Source organism: Rutidosis leptorrhynchoides, chromosome 9 (genome assembly GCF_046630445.1).
Source record: "Rutidosis leptorrhynchoides isolate AG116_Rl617_1_P2 chromosome 9, CSIRO_AGI_Rlap_v1, whole genome shotgun sequence".
In the NCBI taxonomy this organism is placed as follows: Eukaryota; Viridiplantae; Streptophyta; class Magnoliopsida; order Asterales; family Asteraceae; genus Rutidosis; species Rutidosis leptorrhynchoides.
In genome coordinates, this window is record NC_092341.1 from 3,088,811 (window position 1) to 3,108,183 (window position 19,373).

At 41.2% G+C, this 19,373-nt stretch overlaps 2 protein-coding genes across 2 annotated transcripts; both read right to left on the bottom strand.

Annotated features, from left to right (window-relative positions):
- Positions 1-11,323: 11,323 nt before the first annotated feature.
- Positions 11,324-12,317, bottom strand: LOC139866623 (uncharacterized). The gene is made up of 3 exons (XM_071854913.1): positions 11,927-12,317; positions 11,433-11,858; positions 11,324-11,340 (listed from the first exon to the last, which is right to left on the bottom strand). The coding sequence occupies exons 1-3, from the start codon at positions 12,189-12,191 to the stop codon at positions 11,324-11,326; spliced, it is 708 nt and encodes a 235-aa protein (XP_071711014.1). The 5' UTR covers positions 12,192-12,317.
- Positions 12,318-15,204: 2,887 nt separating this feature from the next.
- Positions 15,205-16,712, bottom strand: LOC139867014 (protein TIFY 10A-like). Its single transcript, XM_071855324.1, has 2 exons — positions 16,431-16,712; positions 15,205-16,109 (listed from the first exon to the last, which is right to left on the bottom strand). Exons 1-2 carry the CDS (start codon positions 16,576-16,578, stop codon positions 15,571-15,573), a joined length of 687 nt encoding a protein of 228 aa, XP_071711425.1. The 5' UTR covers positions 16,579-16,712; the 3' UTR covers positions 15,205-15,570.
- Between the last annotated feature and the right edge of the window lie 2,661 nt (positions 16,713-19,373).

A 19,373-nucleotide genomic window follows, 5' to 3' on the forward strand; every position in this document is an offset into this window, starting at 1 on the left:
CACTTGTTATGAATGTGGCCAAACGGGCCATTATAGAAATGCATGCCCGAAGAGGAAAGATAACCCCAATACGCGCGGCCGAGCTTTCAACATAAACACCGAGGAAGCCCGGGATGACACTGAACTAGTCACGGGTACGTTTCTTCTCAACAATTCTTATGTCTCTTGCTTATTCGATTCGGGTGCCGATAAATGCTTTGCATCCAAGACTTTGACTCATTCTTTTAGCATTCCACCTCTTCCATTAGATACCACTTATACCATTGAAGTGGCTAACGGGAAACTATTAAGTGCCAACACATATTACCGGGGGTGTACGTTAAACATTTTGGGTAAGGAATTTGAAATTGACTTGATACCCATGGAACTAGGAAGCTTTGATGTAATAATCGGTATGAATTGGTTAGTCAAAACGAAATCTCACATTCTTTGTGATCTCAACGCAATCCGAATTCCTATCGAGAATGGTGAACCTTTGATTGTTTATGGCGATAAGAGTTGCACCAGACTCAACCTCGTTTCGTGCCTTAAAGTTAGAAAACTACTCCGTAAGGGTTGTTTTGCGATCCTTGCTCACGTTAAGAAAGTCGAGTCCGATGAGAAGCACATCGATGATGTGCCAATTGTTAGTGACTATTCCGATGTATTTCCCGACGAATTGCCGGGTCTTCCGCCTCATCGACCGGTTGAATTCCAAATCGATCTTATTCCGGGAGCCGCACCCGTAGCACGTGCACCATATAGACTCGCTCCATCTGAAATGCAAGAATTGCAAAGTCAAATCCAAGAACTACTTGATCGAGGTTTTATCCAACCTAGCCATTCACCTTGGGGCGCTCCGATTTTGTTTGTTAAAAAGAAAGACGGATCCCTACGAATGTGCATCGATTATCGTGAACTAAATAAATTGACGGTTAAGAACCGATATCCTCTTCCTCGCATCGATGACCTCTTTGATCAACTACAAGGGTCTTGTGTATATTCGAAAATCGATCTCCGCTCGGGTTATCATCAATTGAGGGTTAAGGGGGAAGATGTCTCCAAAACCGCTTTCCGAACTCGTTATGGTAGTTATGAATTCCTTGTCATGCCATTTGGTCTCACTAACGCACCGGCGGTGTTCATGGATCTTATGAACCGCGTGTGCAAACCGTATCTCGATAAATTCGTTATTGTGTTCATTGATGACATATTGATCTATTCTAAAAATGAAGAAGAGCACGAACAGCATCTCCGACTTGTGCTTGAACTTTTAAGACAAGAACAACTCTATGCCAAATTCTCCAAGTGTGAATTTTGGTTAAAGGAAGTTCAATTTCTTGGTCATGTTGTAAGTGACCAAGGTATTAAAGTCGATCCAACGAAAATCGAAGCCATTAGCAAATGGGAGACTCCTACTACTCCTACTCACATTCGTCAATTTTTGGGTCTCGCCGGGTACTATCGTAGATTCATCGAAAATTTCTCTTTGGTTGCACGTCCTCTAACCGCATTGACTCACAAGGGAAAGAAATTCATTTGGGCGACCGAACATGAATCGGCATTCCAAATCTTGAAAACGAAGCTAACCACCGCTCCTATCTTGTCACTTCCCGAAGGCAATGATGACTTTGTTGTATATTGCGATGCCTCAAAACATGGTTTTGGGTGTGTATTGATGCAACGAACGAAAGTCATTGCTTATGCTTCTCGACAACTCAAAATTCATGAACGAAACTATACGACACATGATCTCGAACTCGGAGCCGTTGTCTTTGCACTTAAAATGTGGAGACACTATCTTTATGGAACCAAGAGTACTATCTTTACCGACCACAAAAGTCTCCAACACATTTTCGATCAAAAGCAACTAAACATGAGACAACGAAGGTGGATTGAAACCTTAAACGATTACGATTGCGAGCTTCGTTACCATCCCGGGAAGGCAAATGTAGTAGCCGATGCCTTAAGTCGAAAAGAAAGAGCGGTGCCTCTTCGTGTCCGAGCCTTAAACATCACCATCCACACAAACCTTAATAGCCAAATTCGGATAGCCCAAGATGAGGCTCTCAAGGATGAAAACATCTCTCTCGAACACTTGAACGTCCTCACCTCTCGATTCGAAGTTAAAGAAACCGGACTCCGATATTTCGCCGGAAGGATTTGGGTGCCTAGTTATGGGGACCTACGAAGCCTTATTTTAGATGAAGCCCATAAGTCACGATACTCGATTCACCCCGGTGCCAATAAGATGTACCACGACCTTAAACAGCTATATTGGTGGCCGAACATCAAAAGGGACGTAGCTACTTATGTTTCCAAGTGTTTGACATGTTCCAAAGTCAAAGCCGAACACCAAAGACCGTCCGGACTACTTCGACAACCCGAGATCCCGCAATGGAAGTGGGAAGGGATAACGATGGATTTTATCACCAAACTACCAAAAACGACGGGCGGTTATGATACCATTTGGGTTATTGTTGACCGTCTCACCAAATCCGCACACTTCCTTGCCATGAAAGAAACGGACAAAATGGAGAAACTTGCACAACTTTACATTAAGGAGATCGTAGCCCGACACGGTGTACCATTATCGATTATCTCCGACCGAGATGGCCGTTTCGTTTCTAGATTTTGGCGTACATTGCAAGAAGCGTTGGGAACGCGTTTAGACATGAGCACCGCATATCATCCTCAAACCGATGGACAAAGCGAACGTACAATTCAAACCTTAGAGGACATGTTACGAGCTTGCGTGGTTGATTTCGGAAAAGCTTGGGACAAGCACTTACCTCTCGCCAAGTTCTCTTACAACAATAGTTATCACGCGAGTATTAAAGCCGCACCCTTTGAAGCGCTATATGGCCGCAAATGTCGTTCACCTCTTTGTTGGGCCGAGGTAGGCGACGTGCAAATCACCGGACCCGAACTCATTCACGAAACCACCGAGAAAATCGTTCAAATCCGAGATAGACTTAGGACGGCCCGAAGTCGTCAAAAGAGCTATACCGACAAACGACGCAACGATCTTGAATTTCAAGTCGGTGACCGAGTAATGTTAAAAGTCGCACCTTGGAAGGGTGTAATCCGTTTTGGGAAACGCGGGAAGCTAAATCCGCGGTATATTGGTCCTTTCGAAATCTTGGAGCGTATTGGAACCGTTGCTTATCGTTTAGATCTTCCGCCTCAATTGAACTCCGTTCATCCTACCTTCCATGTATCTAACTTGAAAAAGTGTCTTGCCGAACCCGATATCGTCATCCCTCTCGAAGAACTTACTATTGATGACAAACTTCATTTTGTGGAGGAACCGGTTGAAATTGTGGATACCTCCGTCAAGACATTGAAACAAAGCCGAATCCCGATTGTTAAAGTCCGTTGGAACGCCAAAAGGGGACCCGAGTTTACTTGGGAAAGACAAGATCAAATGCAAAGGAAGTATCCTCATCTATTCGTGAATTCAGAAACGCAAGATCTCGAGGAAGAAACAACGACTACTACGCCTACCTAAATTTCGGGACGAAATTTCTTTTAAGGAGTAGGTAATGTAACATCCCGCCTTTTTCCATTTACTTTTCCGTTATACTAATATAAAGTCCGATATATGTTTATAACATCTCCCGTTGATGCGCGTTTTAAATTATCTCGTTTAGGTAATTCCCGCACCCGAACGAAAGTTGAGGGACTAAACTTGACAAGGGATCAAACCCTTGACTAGGTCAATGGGTCAAACCCCTTTCACCCATTCATTTCATCTCCATCTCTCTCTCTCTTTCTCTCTAGCAAGAACACACACACCCAAAACCAAATTCATTCAATCATCATCTAAATTCGATCTAGGAGGCTTACAACAAAATAAACTACATATTTGTGATCCTCTCTTCATCCTCTTCATTTTGGTACCAACTTCATCTCATTTGGGTAACTTTCTAAAATCACTAGATTTTGTGTTCTTGATGTTTTTAACTTATAAAAGTGTTAATTAGTGTCTATGGCTCAAGTCTAACATGAATATATAATTTGTATGCTCGATCTCGTTGTTTTAGTGTAACTAGCATGAACTTGAATTTTGGTGTGTTGTTCTTAAATTTTGGATGATCATATGTTGTTAGATGTTAAAAGTTCATGTTCTAATTGTGTTCCTAGTATCATTAGCTTCATTTTGATGCATAGATTGATTTAAGAAACTTCATAAACGCGATTATTGATTTTGTGAACTTTTGGTTAGGGTTGACAACTCTTAAAACGAACTTTTGATGCGTTGAATGCTTGTTAATGTTATTGATAAGTGTTTAGTTGTGTTACATGTTTCATTACCTTCAAAACGGCATATCATATGTATAAATTGGATTCCCGAAACTTAAATTTCAATTGATAAACTTGAAACTTGAAAATAAACCTCTATTGATCACTTGACGGGATTTCGGTTATAGTATATGATGTTTTTGCTTGATGAAAAGTGCTTAGTTGCGTTCCTTGTCGAAAGAGCTTTCCGATGATATAAAATACATGTTCTAATTGTTTGCGGATCATAAAATGTGATTGTTTGTGTTTTGGTTCGTCCATTTGAGGAATACAGCAGACAGGGCCTGGGAAAAGATCAGGACGCCGTCCAGATACTTGGGACGCCGTCCCACCTCTTGAACCGGGACGCCGTCTAGCTTCTCGGGACGCCGTCCCAACCTTAAAACCGGGACGCCGTCTAGCCATTTGGGACGCCGTCCCATTTGGCTAAAACTGGCTGTTTGTTTTGGTCATTTGACATGAAAATGTTTACTATGCTACGGACCTCCGATTAACATGAAACTTGGCCAACATGCTCATACATGATTATATAACTTAGAAAAATTGTCGGATATCCAACCCAACCCCGTTGACTTTTCTGTTGACTTTGACCCGACCAAGTTGACTTTTAATCAAACTTAACCAAATATTTGTGCAATCGTTCTAACATGTTTTTATACTTGTACCTTGCATGAAACATGACAATTTGATTCACATGCTATTATGATCGAGTCTTAACGAGCCATAGGACTAATTGAACATCTTTGACCTATCGTGTTTACCGTTATTGATACAACCTATATGTTTAGGTCAAGACTAGCTTTGTCTTTGCACGCATCTACTTGTTGAAGTACTTTATTAACTCTTGCACTCAAGGTGAGATCATAGTCCCACTTTTACTCTTTTTGAACTTACATTTGGGATGAGAAAACATAAACATTTCTTTTACTAAGTGAACACAAGTACAGGAAAACAAACATTCTACATACGAGTTTAGAACAAAACCCTCAATTCGATTATCATTAGTTACACTTGCCGGGTGTAAGCGAGAACTTATGTTGTATGGATCCATATGGGTTTGACAAACCCTCATTCAAACGGTTCGCTACCGTTTACGAATGAAATATATTTTCGAGAAACAGTGTATGTTCTAGCACTAAGTGATGGGGTTCAATGGAAGGAAATGTTAAGCATTGATAATTGGGTGCTCGTGAAACAAACTTTTGGAATGTATTACTATTATTTCATTGATGCAAATCTTGTGGTTCACTTGTACTTACTTACTTAAACCTATGATTTCACCAACGTTTTCGTTGACAGATTTCTATGTTTTTCTCAGGTCCTTGAACGATACATGATACATGCTTCCGCTCATTATTTTGATACTTGCATTGGATGTCGAGTATACATGCATACATGGAGCGTCTTTTGGATACTTTTAAAATTGTGTCGCATAAGTTTCATTCGTACTTAAAACTTGGTATCGTAACTTGTGGTGGAACTATTCTTGTAAAACTTGAACAACCTTTACATTTGAAATGAATGCGACATATCTTTTGGTCAAACGTTGTTTTAAAGACTTATGACCACGTAACGGGACCTAAGTAGACGGCGCCGTCAATGACGATTTGGTCGGGTCGCTACAGCGGTTCCAACTCCGCTTACAGAATTTGGTAAGCGGGATAAGACAAAGTATTGTGAATTTCACGATGATTACGGGCACGATACGAATAGGTGTAAAAACTTGATGGAACGGGTACTGGAGGCGCTCCGTGCGGGTAAGTTGGATCACCTCAAACCGCCAAAGAAAGATAAAGGGAAAGCCGCAGAAGAAGGGTCAAAAACTAAAACCTTCGCGTGGCAGAAAGTGGATAAGACCAAAAATGCTGATTTAACCATTAACATGGTTGACGCAGAGAAATTAGGTCAGCGAAGAAAGTATAACGATCATCAGGATTGGGAACTTCTTCCAATCACTTTCCCTCCTGTGATGTCAATTGACAGGGTGAATGAACCTATCATTATCAAGTGCCGCATTCCTTCTTGCGGGGTGCAGGTCAAGCGCATGCATGTCGACACTGGGAGCGGCGTTGACATTATGTACGAGCATTGCTATCAATTTCTTCCCGAACACGTGAAGGCGCAGCTACGTCCGTCTGATATCACGCTGTCTGGTTTTTCCGGAGAAAGCTCATGGCCCGTGGGACGGATAGAGTTAGTAATAGAGCTCGAAGATGACAAGAATCCGCAGTTAATAAGGAACGAATTAGTTGACTTTTATGTGGTTCGCTCGACTTCGCGATATAATGCGCTACTGGGAAAAAATTTCATACGGCGTTTTAACATCATACCTTCGGTAGTGCACGGTTTGATTAAGTTTCCTACTAAGGGAGGAGTTGCCACAATGGCGTCACATCAAACGATTGAGATATGTGCGTCAGTTGTGCAAATTAACATCCCTAGCGTCGGGGAGCAGATTGCAAGCAGTGCGCTCATTGCTAATCGCTTGCATCCAGATAAGCGTATAAAAATCGGCGCAGGTTTATCAGCTGAAACCAAGGCTAAGTTACATGGTATATTGTCCGCAAACGCAGATGTTTTCGCATGGCGCGAATCAGACATGACAGGTGTCCCGCGGGACATTGCGGAACATAAGTTGAATGTTAATCCATCGCTCACACCTGTTAGACAAAAGAAGCGGCATATGGCTTTAGACCGCAGTGATTGGCTATGCGCAGAAGTAGACAACCTTGTGAAAGCAAACATTCTACGCGAAGTGCGTTATCAAACATGGGTTGCCAATCCGGTGTTGGTGAAAAAGGCTGATGGTAACTGGCGAATGTGCGTTGATTTTAAAGACATTAACAAAGCATGTCCTAAAGACAATTACCCTCTCCCGGAGATAGACTGGAAGGTTGAATCTTTGTCTGGATTCAGATATAAGTGCTTTCTGGACGCATACAAAGGTTATCACCAAATTCTAATGGCTGCGGAAGACGAAGACAAGACTGCTTTTCATATGCCGCAGGGTATTTATTGTTACACAAAGATGCCTTTCGGCTTGAAGAACGCGGGCGCGACCTATCAGCGTGTAATTGACGCAGCATTCAAGCCTCAAATTGGCAGAAATCTTGAAGCGTATGTCGATGACTTGGTAATCAAAAGCAACACCGAAGAAGACATGCTCGCAGACATCCTAGAAACGTTTGCCTCTCTGCGAAGGATCAACATGAAGCTTAATCCGCTTAAATGTAGCTTTGGAGAGGAGGAAGGCAAGTTTCTAGGTCATGTGGTGACAGCGCGGGGTATCAAGGCTAATCCCAAAAAGATTGAAGCTATTGACAATTTACCATCTCCGAAAACAAAGAAAGATGTGCAGAGTCTCACTGGGAAGCTCGCAGCAATCACGCGGTTTTTGTCAAAAGCCGCAGAGCGTCAGCTACCATTCTTTAACACTTTGAAAAACTGCTTGAAGAAAAAGGATTTTGTCTGGACTCAGGAAGCAGAATCAGCCTTTCAGGAGATGAAAAAGGTGCTTGCAGAGTTACCAACACTTACTGCGCCAGTCCCTGGGGAGACGTTAACGCTGTACCTTGCGGCATCAAAGGAAGCAATCAGTTCAGTTCTCATCGCAGACCGCGAAAAGGTAACTTATCAATTTACTTGCATTATTTATTTCGCAGAACTTTAACGCTGAGGTTTCCTCAGACACAAATGCCGGTCTACTTCGTAAGCAAGACGCTGACATCAAGCGAAGTAAACTACTCGCCAATAGAAAAGTTAGTATATGCGCTTGTCCATACAGCGCGGCGTTTACGCCGATACTTTCAAGCACATCCGATTGTGGTTCTAACTGATCAGCCAATCAAACAGGTTGGTACATGATTACTTTGCGGCAATGACCGGGGTTACCGCATTGACTAACGCAATCATTTTATTTCATTCAGGTACTATACAAGCCCGAGATTTCTGGCCGAATGGCCAAGTGGGCAGTCGAATTGGGAGAACATGAAATAAACTTTTCTTCACGCAGTGCGGTTAAGGGTCAAATACTTGCTGACTACCTAGCAGAAATACCTGCGGATGTCGAAGCGTCAGCAGAACATCAAGATCCGCCCGCACCTGTTCTATCACCATGGGAATTATACACCGATGGTGCGTGTAGCGCATCTGGCGCAGGCGCAGGTGTAATTTTGACAGGTCCAGGCGGTGAGGAACATACGTACGCACTGCGGTTTAATTTTGCTGTCACAAACAATGAAGCAGAGTATGAGGCTCTGCTAGCAGGTATGCGCATCGCGCATAAGCTAAATGTTAAAATCTTGCACGCTTACGTGGATTCAAAGCTAGTATGCAATCAAGTCTGCGGAGACTTCGAAGCGCACGACATTGCTATGCAGCAATATTTATCGCTTGTTCATAATCTCGCTGACCAGTTCGAGGCTTTTCAAATCTCGCACGTAATGCGGGGGCAAAATAAGAAGGCGGATGCGCTAAGCAAACTAGCTGCCTTGGCTTTTGATCATATGGGTAAGAAAATTCTAATAGAGGCACTCAACGCAAAATCTATTGTCATGATGCCTCTAGTGGCACCGGTTGAGGAATCAAGCCCAACGTGGATGACGCCCATCATCGCTTTTTTACGGGACGGCACTTCACCCGCGGACTCCTCTGATGCGAAGAAAGTCCGCACAAAGGCACCGCTTTATGCCCTTGAGGGTGACGTCTTGTATCGAAAAAACTATTTGGGACCGCATTTAAGGTGCATAGGTCCGAAAGAGGCAGAGGAAGTTATACGCGAGGTGCATGAGGGTGCATGCGCCCTTCATTCGGGACACAGGTCCATTGTGTCAAAAATCATGCGGTTAGGTTATTATTGGCCTACTATGTACGCAGACACGGCGCGTATTGTCAAGCAATGCGAATCATGCCAAATACATGCACCTATCAGCAGGGCACCTGCGCATCCAACGATACCGGTCTCCTCGCCATGGCCATTCTGCAAATGGGCGATCGACATAGTCGGACCATTCCCCAAAGGCCAAGGTAATATTGCCATTCATTTGCTAAATATGCTACTTACGTCATTATCTTACGCATACTCTGCGCACGCAGGAAATGTCAAATTCTTAATTGTTGCAATCGATTACTTCACGAAGTGGGTCGAAGCGAAACCGCTGGCAACAATTTCGGGGAAAAGAGTGCGGAATTTTGTATGGGAAGACATTGTCTGTCGATTCGGCATACCCAATGAAATTGTTAGTGATAACGGTACACAATTTTCCGGCGATCCTTTTCGCAGTTGGTGTGCGGAGCTTAATATTAAGCAAACTTTTACTTCAGTTGCGCATCCGCAGGCGAATGGCCAGTGCGAAGTTACCAACCGAGATATAGTTGCGGGAATCAAGGCAAGGTTGGGTCATGACCGCGTTGGTTGGGTGGATGAGCTTCCAAAGGTTTTATGGGCGCATAGAACCACACCCAAAGCAAGCACTGGTGAGACTCCGTTTAGTTTGGTTTATGGGTCAGAAGCTGTTGTACCCGCAGAGATTGGGGTACCAACGTTCCGCATACAAAACTTTGATGAGTAAAATAACTCTGAAGCTCTGCGGGAAAATCTTAATCTGCTTAAAGAACGCAGACTCTCTGCGGCTGTTAACGAAGCAAATAACAAGCAGAAAATCGCAAAGTATTACAATCAGCGTGTGCGTTCACGCACTTATAAGTGCGGTGATTTGGTTTGGCGCCAGAACGATGCAAGTCATGCGGAAGATACTGGGAAACTGGGACCTCGTTGGGAGGGCCCATACAGGGTACCAAAAGCAAGCAACACCGGGGCATACCATCTAGAGACATTAGATGGCAAACCTGTGAAACGCACTTGGCATGCGACGTTATTGAAAAAATGTTACATGTAGCTAGATGGACTTGATCACTCCAATTTGTTTAGCACATTATTTTATTTTTCATCCTTTCGGATATGTCGCAGTTGTAATCATAATTAATGCCAAATAAAAATAATTACATGCGCATACTTTCGTTGTCCATTTATATTTTTTGTATGCGATTCCTGCCTACTTAAGGGGTGTCCTCTAGCCCCCGTGCGGCAGAAGCCTGTTTGGTTACAAGGCTAGACAATAACGGCAGGCGAAGGGAATTGGTTTTCCCCTAGCCAAGCGCCACGCAGACTAGATGGCTGCAAAGTCGACTTTAAATATACAAGCATTGGTTTGCTTGTGCGTAATCGCTCTCGCATTGGTTTGCTTGAGGAACTCCTAAGCATAAAAACATTGGTTTGTTTTTAGTTGCGTTTGCTTACCATACAACTAATAGTGCACCTCTAGTACATGACAAAGCAATAGCGCAGTAGCTTTTGAGTCTAAATTATTAAAGGTAAGTTAAAATATTGGTTTATTTTACGCAGTACCATCCGCATACGCATAAGTTGTGGTTAACTATGCGCATGCGCATGCGGTTCATAATTTGTTTTGACTCGCGATATATAAACAAGGATATCACTCATGCATAACAGACAAACATATATACACATCCAAATAAATTATTACATAAGTAATTGTTTCACATGCCTGCCCAACATGGGACTTAGGGCTCCAAAATACATTTACAATTACCTGCCTAAGATTAGGGCTTACGGCACAAACTACTCTAGTAATCCTCCTTCAAAAACCCATCAAGCGGCATCGTCGGGTCAGCCGCAAACGCATTGATCAAAGGGATAGGGATGGACTTGATTGCCTCTTCCGCCTCCAGCAGCGCCGCGGCCGTTCCCTCCTTTAATTTCTTTTGGACAATGTCGGGGAACGGTGGAGTTAGGCCGCATGCCTGGATCACTTCCCGCACAGCCTTGCTCACCTCATGGTCCTTGACCGCATCGACATAGGCATTAAACCGGTCGGACACGGGCTCGGAGTCCATCACTTTCTGCGCAATTGCGGGAAGTGCGGTGCGCAGCATTGTCATATCTGCCTCGGCCAGCTCGCGGTTGGTAACCGCATCGTCCCTCTCCCTCGTCACCTTTTCCAACTCCAGCCTCACTCGCTCAGTTTCCCCCTTTGCCTGATCAACCGCACTCACAAGCTCTTGGTTCTTTTTTCTTTCTTGAATCAAGGAGGTCTTGGTTTCGGCCGCAGTCAATTCAACAGCTTTGCGGGCCTCCTCAGCAGCGTCCCTGTCCTTCTTTGCCTGATCTACACCCGCCTGCAGCAAACCCAACTCCACCTCTTTGCGCAGTGCAACATCGTATAGGCTGGAGGATCGACGGGCTTGATCCGCAAACATCCCAAAGAATACCAGCCCGTTCTGGATAAAGGCGTTGAGCGCCTGGTTAAACGGCAGCGCGGCCAGTTGCTCGCGGAACTCTGCTGGGAAGATTTGCTGCAAGAATGCAGATTGCTCCGCAGCATTTTCTGCGGAGGACTGGCAAAGTTGGCGGAGGTTGGCAACACGGAAGCTGCCTTGCGGAGGAGGTAATGTAGACTCAGACTCGACGGAGATCGCCTTGTCTTTGGATGTGGCAGTGGCCTGCAGCTCGGGGTTGACCCGCGGTGTTGTTGGCTGCGTCTCCTCCACATGCTCTGCAAAATACTCAGATTAGTACGCAGATTTTTCTACGCGGTATACATGCGAAAAAATAAACGCTCACCATTAATGGGGGGAGGTAGGTCTGCGGACCGCGGCTCGATGGCAACAAAATTGTCGTTGCGCATATCCTCCAGCTGCTTAGGAGTCTTCTTCTTCTTCTTCTGAGCCTCGGACGTCCCAGCCGCCTTGCGTTTATTGCCTGACTCCGCCGGCGATTCCTCCACATGTTCGCTAGCAGCTGCCTGCTCTAGCTGTTTGTCCACATCCTGCTTGCGGAAAGAGATCCCAGCAATCTCCTCCGCGGTAAGCACCTTCTTCATCCTCATCTCTGCAAACAATAAACGCCTGCGTTAGAAAATATACAAAAATTTATGTAAGTACGCGTTTATGCTATTCCTACCCTTTCCATCGGGGCCAACTATGGCCGGCCGCACATCCTCCCAAGGCCAATACGCGGAGATCTTCCCCAACCGCAGCATAACATTACCATACGAACGGTGCACCAGTTGTGCGTTGACGCACTGCTTCAACAACCTTTTCTCCTCGTCATCCAACGCTGGCATCTTGTTCACATCTTTTTCTACCTTCTCGCACCAAATGAGCGTCTGCGGGAAGCCAGTGCCTACTACGGTCTGGTCGACGAAGAAAAAAGTTTCTTTCCAACTTCCCGCATTCGATTTCGGGGTTTTTGTGAAATTTTGGCGTGCGAAGAAGGTGAACCAAGATTTATGGTGGTTGGCTAAGCGGAATAGGTGGCAAAAAACCTTCACCAATGGTACTGTGTCGAGTGCAACACACCACATCTCGAATAGAACGATTTTGCCTATAGCATACGGGTGCAATTGCCCTAGCCCTACTTTGAAATGATCTAGTACGCCTAAAAAGAAGTCGGTGGGTGGAACCCTAAAATTACCATGCTTAAAAGCATGTTTGTAGATCGCCACCTTATTCTCTGGTGGCTGATGGGCTCGCTGGCTAGGCAGTGGTGGTACCGGATTGTAACCCGCAAGAGGGGGGTATTGCTTAACTAAGTGGTCGATGTTTTTCTGGCCTATGTTGGACTCTACATTCTCTACGAAAGTTTCATTAGCTTTGGTCATTTTTAGATGAATGGAGAACGAATGACCTTTAAATGACGATCGGAATATGACGGAGTTGATCGGAATTGATAGGATTTGAAGGCGAGAGCGTATTTGGGAAGCTTGACACCGGAAAAGTGAAAATGTGTGTGATTTGGGGCTATTTATAGGCAAGATTGGGGGAGCGTGGGTTGGAATGGTGTTATCGTGGCCATACACGTGTAATGCAATCGACGGGTAGAATTTGCTGATCGCGCGTGGTGTCAGTTAAGAATGATTACAAACACGCGCGTGGTTCGCACGCGCCTGCGGCATTGTTACTTTATGTCTTGTCAGCCGAATGGGCTTCTGCGATTGTGACAGGCATCGAGGCGCACGCGAGGACATTAAATGCTCGTCGTCCTTTTGTTTTCTCTTTTTCGCTTAATAGTTTGATATCATATGACTTGCGTCATATAACATCAAACTGGGGGGACTTAATGATACCGCAGCCCGCATGCGCATGTAACATACACACGGGCATGCGCTACGGTACGCATGCGGGGTGCTCTCATGCGGCATGCGGCATGCGGATCCGTATCTGGTCCTTTACGGCGGTTGAGCAAATATCTTTTCCATAATTATATCCGTGATTCGGGGGAGATGGTTATGGAAACGATTATCACTATCCTATGACGGTTCTAGAATTAGGGTTTGCCTATAAATGCAAACCCTAATCGTCGTTAGCAACATACCACGTTACGTAGCCATCTTCTACCACACATCCTACGTAACTTACATCCTCTATCATCTTCTAAAGGTTAACAGGTGAGTTCTTTATTAACTGGTACCTACAACCTTGCTTGGGGCCTTCTGATCGACGGACGTCATCGAAGGTGGACTTAATCACTTGGCCACCCCGCCGACATCATCATGTCGGCCAGGGTTATTCACGGTAGCCGGACCGGAGAGCCACGTTCTAAGATCCTTAAACCCCTCCTTTACGTTGAGCAAGCATGTTAAGACCCCTCGGTTAAAATATGCATGATCACCTAGTTTGTTCTATTTGTTTGTGGAGGTGTTATCAGTGTTTCTTTGGCTTTGTTTCGTGTTTTGTATGCTTCTTGGTTCTCTTTCATCATTTGATGAAAATTTTCTTTTTTTAAAAGAAAATAAAATTTAAAAAAAATTCAACTCACGCAACTCGAGTTTACAAACTATACACAAATGAATATCATGACTCCAACTTGAACAACTAGTTTATCTTGAAATAGTCATAATATTAAGGATTTCGTTAACGACGGTCTTTAGGGTTGTCGTTAACACGTATCAAGTTCTTGTACAATCTATAAACTTTCATCATGAAAGTGATATGAACTGTCGTGTACAATAATTTATTGTATACTAACGACAACACTAAGTGCTATCATTAGCAAAATCCTAATATTAAATATGATACACGCAATTCATATCACTTGGAGGCTAAAATAGGCTATGTTCGAATAGTTTAATCATATTAGATACACATAATTATATTATATATTGACTCACTGAGTGAAGAAAACGATCCGTGCATTGATATGATAAATGATTTTGCTTAATAACTTAAACATTGTTTCAATAGTAGAGGTAACTCGCATATTGCAGCGAAATGTCGTTGTACCAATACATTGTTTTTATATAGAACAAAGCAAGTTTTAGATACTCAAATAATAATTGTATATTTACATCAAAGGAATATAATTTTTTTAATAATGTATACAAACTCATTCTGTTAAAAACAAATAAATAATCTAGTAAAAAAAAAAAAAAAAAAATCTACTCCGTAATATATATAAACACATGATTGAACCTTCATCAATTTATTACCATAAAGAATCCATGTAGCCCACCATTTAATAGTAATGTCACTGTGATACTATTAGGTGAACTTCTGATACTATTAGGTGAACTACAATGTTTAAAATTGAAACGAGGACAAATAATCTCACCTCATTTGGTATATTGATGAATTTGGAAAAAATGGCCCGTGCTTTGAAATTAGCCTTCACAGTCTCGGATTGGACCTGAAGGCCCGCTATCTACTGTTTACAAATAGTGAAACCGATAATACACAAGTCTACTTTGGAATAACTTATAACTTATATTTATTACTTGCCACACATAATTCATGCCACTTACTAACATAATGTAAATAACTACCGTTCCACCCCACGTATTAAATAAAGTTCCATTTATGCATGTGTAGAAAAATATATAAAAAAATCATTCCTTTTCCCATACACTAAAGCCACTCAAACATTTGTTAGATCCAAAAACACCAAACTAAACATATTGCCAACCTTTCAAACAATCAAAGCTTTTTGATCCACCAAACTATGTACCTAATATTTTGATTTTACAACAAAGTCTTCCAATAAACTATTTCATTACAATATAGTCCAAACACATCATCATTCAAACTCTCTTTAATGATAAATATAAAACGGACTAAATTTTCTCTTTGAATAAGACAACTATGTGGCCTAACACGGTTATAATGTGACCTTTTACGACCCTTAAAAATATGCCCCTGGATCCGTACCCGCTTTCAGTCGGATGTCCGAATAAACCCGCCTGTTCCTCCATTTTACCACGTGATCTAGCGTTACATATTAAGATCAAAGCTATGTTCGTTTCCTGATGATGAACCACCTGGTGAATGGTTATAGTGTACTTCAGGATACGGTGCGGGTCGTACCATGGCCCGATCTTTTCTCTTAGCCAAAAACTTATGCAACGATGCTCTTCTCGCAATTGGCAAATCAGAATCCTTTCCTTGTAACTCTCCTTTAATCGAATCTTTCGATTTCGATGTTGTTGACGCCAATTTGATTTGATTATCAATTTTCTCCTTAGCTTCACCATTTCTGACCATTTGAATCAAATCTTTCGCTCTGTTTTCTGAAACATCATCTAAAACTATCACCTGTCCTCCGTAAAAAATAGTCATTTGCACGGTTTTCGCTTTCGTAACAGCTTTACTAGAACTAGCTTGAATTGTAGAATCATCTAACTCACATGATGAATCTAAGATGATATATTCAGGAGCAATTTCAACCGATTTCTTCGCTTTTTTACCCGAATTTTTCGTGTTGCTCAACAAGTCAGTCGTTGTAGCTTTCTGATGAGGAGATTTCAGTACATCTGTATCAAATCGATTATATTTTTAGGCCCTAGGCGAAAATAAAAATGGGATCATATATACATTAAATTTTTATTACTAAACGTATAAAAAAATAATACTCCAATTTATTTATTTATTTACTTACATTATTTTTTAACTATTTTAACTTTAATTGACCATTTTTATATTGAAAAAAATATTTACATATTCAAAATTTTGGTATTTCTAAATTATTTTGGACAGTCCCGTGTTCGAAGACACCTATTCATACTGTATTAATTAATTTTCAGTGATTTACAGATCTAAAAAAAAAAAAAAAAAAATAGAGATATATCATATACCTGTATTAGGTTTAGGATCAAATTTGGCATTGATACCGACACTAATATCGTGGAGATTGCGTGTTTCTTTAAGATATAAGCTTAATCGGTTAACAAATTTTGACATACCGTCACCGGTGCCGGAAAAGTGATGTTTACTCGCCGACATGTGCAATACAGGTGCGTGCTGGAACAGTAGTTTTAGTTGATGAAGGAAATTGAGTCATGAAAAGAGGCAAAGGATTAGATGGTTTTTATATCAATTGTTAGGTTGATGTTCATTGCGAGTACAACTGTCTGTCTTAGTGGGGTAACCTCTCATTTTAAGTTAATATCCAAATTATACAGTACCAACATTTGAATCTTCTCGTGTATATATTAAGCACGTGTTAATTGATTTTTGGGAATAAAGTGTAGCATAAGTTGGTTAGATTTTCTATAAAAGCACTCATTAGACCAGTCGTCCTTTTTAGAGGAATTTAGGGCAATGTTCGGCTCACAAGCCATTTGTATAGGTGACAAGTGTTTCTTGTACTTTTTGTATTTTTTTATAACTAAGACATATTTTTTTAGAATGGAATAATGGTGGTGTTGGTTTTTCGTGTTAATTAGGAGTATTGTGATAATGTGTTAAAATATAATTCGGTTAAGTATTAAAATGAGATAAAAATAATATTTTTAAATAAATAAAAAAAAAGAAACATACGTTTCTTTTTAGGTTGGAATCAAACACAAGCCTAAGAAACGCCTTAAAGAAACAAACGAATACTTCATTTTGTGGCGTTTCTTTGCCTCCACATCACCATTGGCGTTTCATTGTACGGATACAAGTAGTCTTATAGGAACTTAAACTTATATTTTTTCATAAGTACCAGCTTTAAGCTTTGTTTGGTAGAAAAATATTTTAAAGCTTATGAAAAAACAAGCTTTGAAAAAATAAGATAGTTGAAGTAGCTTATGAAAATAAGCTAGAAAGTTTATGAATGTAAATATTTATCATTTATTTTTTGTCTTTTATATCATTTTACATACATAAGCTCCAACAACTTTACCAAACACTTATAAAACATAAGCTCTAGCTTCTAGCGTAAAAAATAAGCTCCAGCTTTCAGCTTCATCTTCTAGCTTCAGCTACAAGCTGCAGCTCCAGCTGCAAGCTAGTTTCATCCAAACATACCCTTAGATGAATTGTAAATGAGATAGTTGTGACTTTTTTTTACGAAAAATAACAATAATATAAATTAATGAATTCGAATATTAATATGGTACAAAATCGATATAACAAAATACCCTAAACCCTAAACTCTAAGCCGTTCGTATTAAAAACTCATTCTAAACCCTAAATCTAAAACCTAAACCCTAATTACTAAACCCTAAACCCTGTTTTTCATTAATTAAAAGTCATTTTTTCTCTTTTTTCTTTGTTAACATACATCTGGTGCTTCAGCAACTAACATGCAGCAGATGTATGTTAACGAGTTTTTTTTAATTTTTTTTTCTGAATCTACACAATAAAAATAGATACCAGCATTTTTTTTTTTTAGATCGGAGCTGTAGAATTAATGATATAAAATCACAAAATCACTTATGCCCTTATCTCAAAAATGTTGTTTAGCGCTAGATCCTTCCCATATATATATATATATATATATATATATATATATATATATATATATATATATATATATATATATATATATATATACGGTTTTTTGACAAACCTTTTTCGTATTAATAAATTTTAGTGGTATCTTTTTATCAGTATTAACGTGTATATGGGTCTATTCTTTATTTTTGCTCAGAACCTTCTAAATTGTTGAGACGACCCTGATAACATATAACAGATACTAACCTTAGTTAACACCGGAAAAATACGGGAAAATCAACAAACAAGCAAATAAAACTAAGTCTAACCACTAACACTCTAACATAGTGGAACTAAAATTACAATGCAAGCTAAACAAACAACTATGGTTACATCCAAAGGAACACGAAGAACCGACACATGACCATTCCGATGAACACAACAAAACTTCGCGAGAACACCAATATGCGATGTATAGTATCGGAAACGAAGGGCGCCATAAACTCCAGAAGCCGATGCGTACGAGATCCCCAAAAACAAAGCAACGATAACACCCGAATTAAAATCAAATCTCCAACAAAGAGATCGTCTCATGGTTTAACCCGATAGACGAGAATGGAGAAGAAGGAGACCAAAAAAATACCTGGGTTGCGAGCCCATAGACTGACAACCAGCAGGTTGACCTGGTGTCCAAACCAGAACCGAATGCAAGTCAGAACCACACTGAAAGAACGTCAGTGATTCTTGCTGAAAAACAACCGCACCATCTGCGGTGACCCGAAAAATTGAATAAATCATAGACCATCACCCCTCAAAGGCACATGATTATTAACCCATGAAAGCATAACTACATTTACCTAAAACTCCAGCGATAACATCAAAAAGGCGTAATCACCAAGAAAATTCTAACAAGAAGGAAGAAACCAGAGAATCTGTCGTGGAGAGCAACTAGAGGAAAAGTTGAAATGGCCAAACCAAGTGACCCGCCGGACCTCCTAAAAGGTGTCGGGGTAGAAGGAAAGGAAAGACGACGGTTAAAGGAGCATAACGAGTTGGCTAGAGAAGCCGGGTGGGAAATGGGAAGAAGGCCGAAGTATTTGAAATTTAAAATGAAGGGGTGTGTGTATAGAGGTTAGAGGGTTTACTTTTATGGAGAGAGAAACTTTTGTAGATAGAATTATTTGTATTTAGGTATTACTAATTTTCATGGTTTTTGATGTCGGTTAAAAAGTCACATTTTTACCCTGATATTAACCTCATTTATGATAGGGTAATTGACTATTATCTAAATAAGAATTTATTTTCTTCATTTGGTAGATTATGTCATTACGAATGCTACATTTCAAGAATCACTAAAAACGGATGAAAAACGAGGAAAA

Bases quoted from the DNA above. Each gene is read 5' to 3' on its own strand.
- LOC139866623 (XM_071854913.1), bottom strand. From the start codon at position 12,191: ATGAGGATGAAGAAGGTGCTTACCGCGGAGGAGATTGCTGGGATCTCT. The intron at 11,859-11,926 runs GTGAGCGTTTAT...AGTATTTTGCAG, and splicing joins CCTACCTCCCCCCATTAATG to AGCATGTGGAGGAGACGCAG.
- LOC139867014 (XM_071855324.1), bottom strand. From the start codon at position 16,578: ATGTCGGCGAGTAAACATCACTTTTCCGGCACCGGTGACGGTATGTCA. The intron at 16,110-16,430 runs GTATATGATATA...GATTTGATACAG, and splicing joins TGATCCTAAACCTAATACAG to ATGTACTGAAATCTCCTCAT.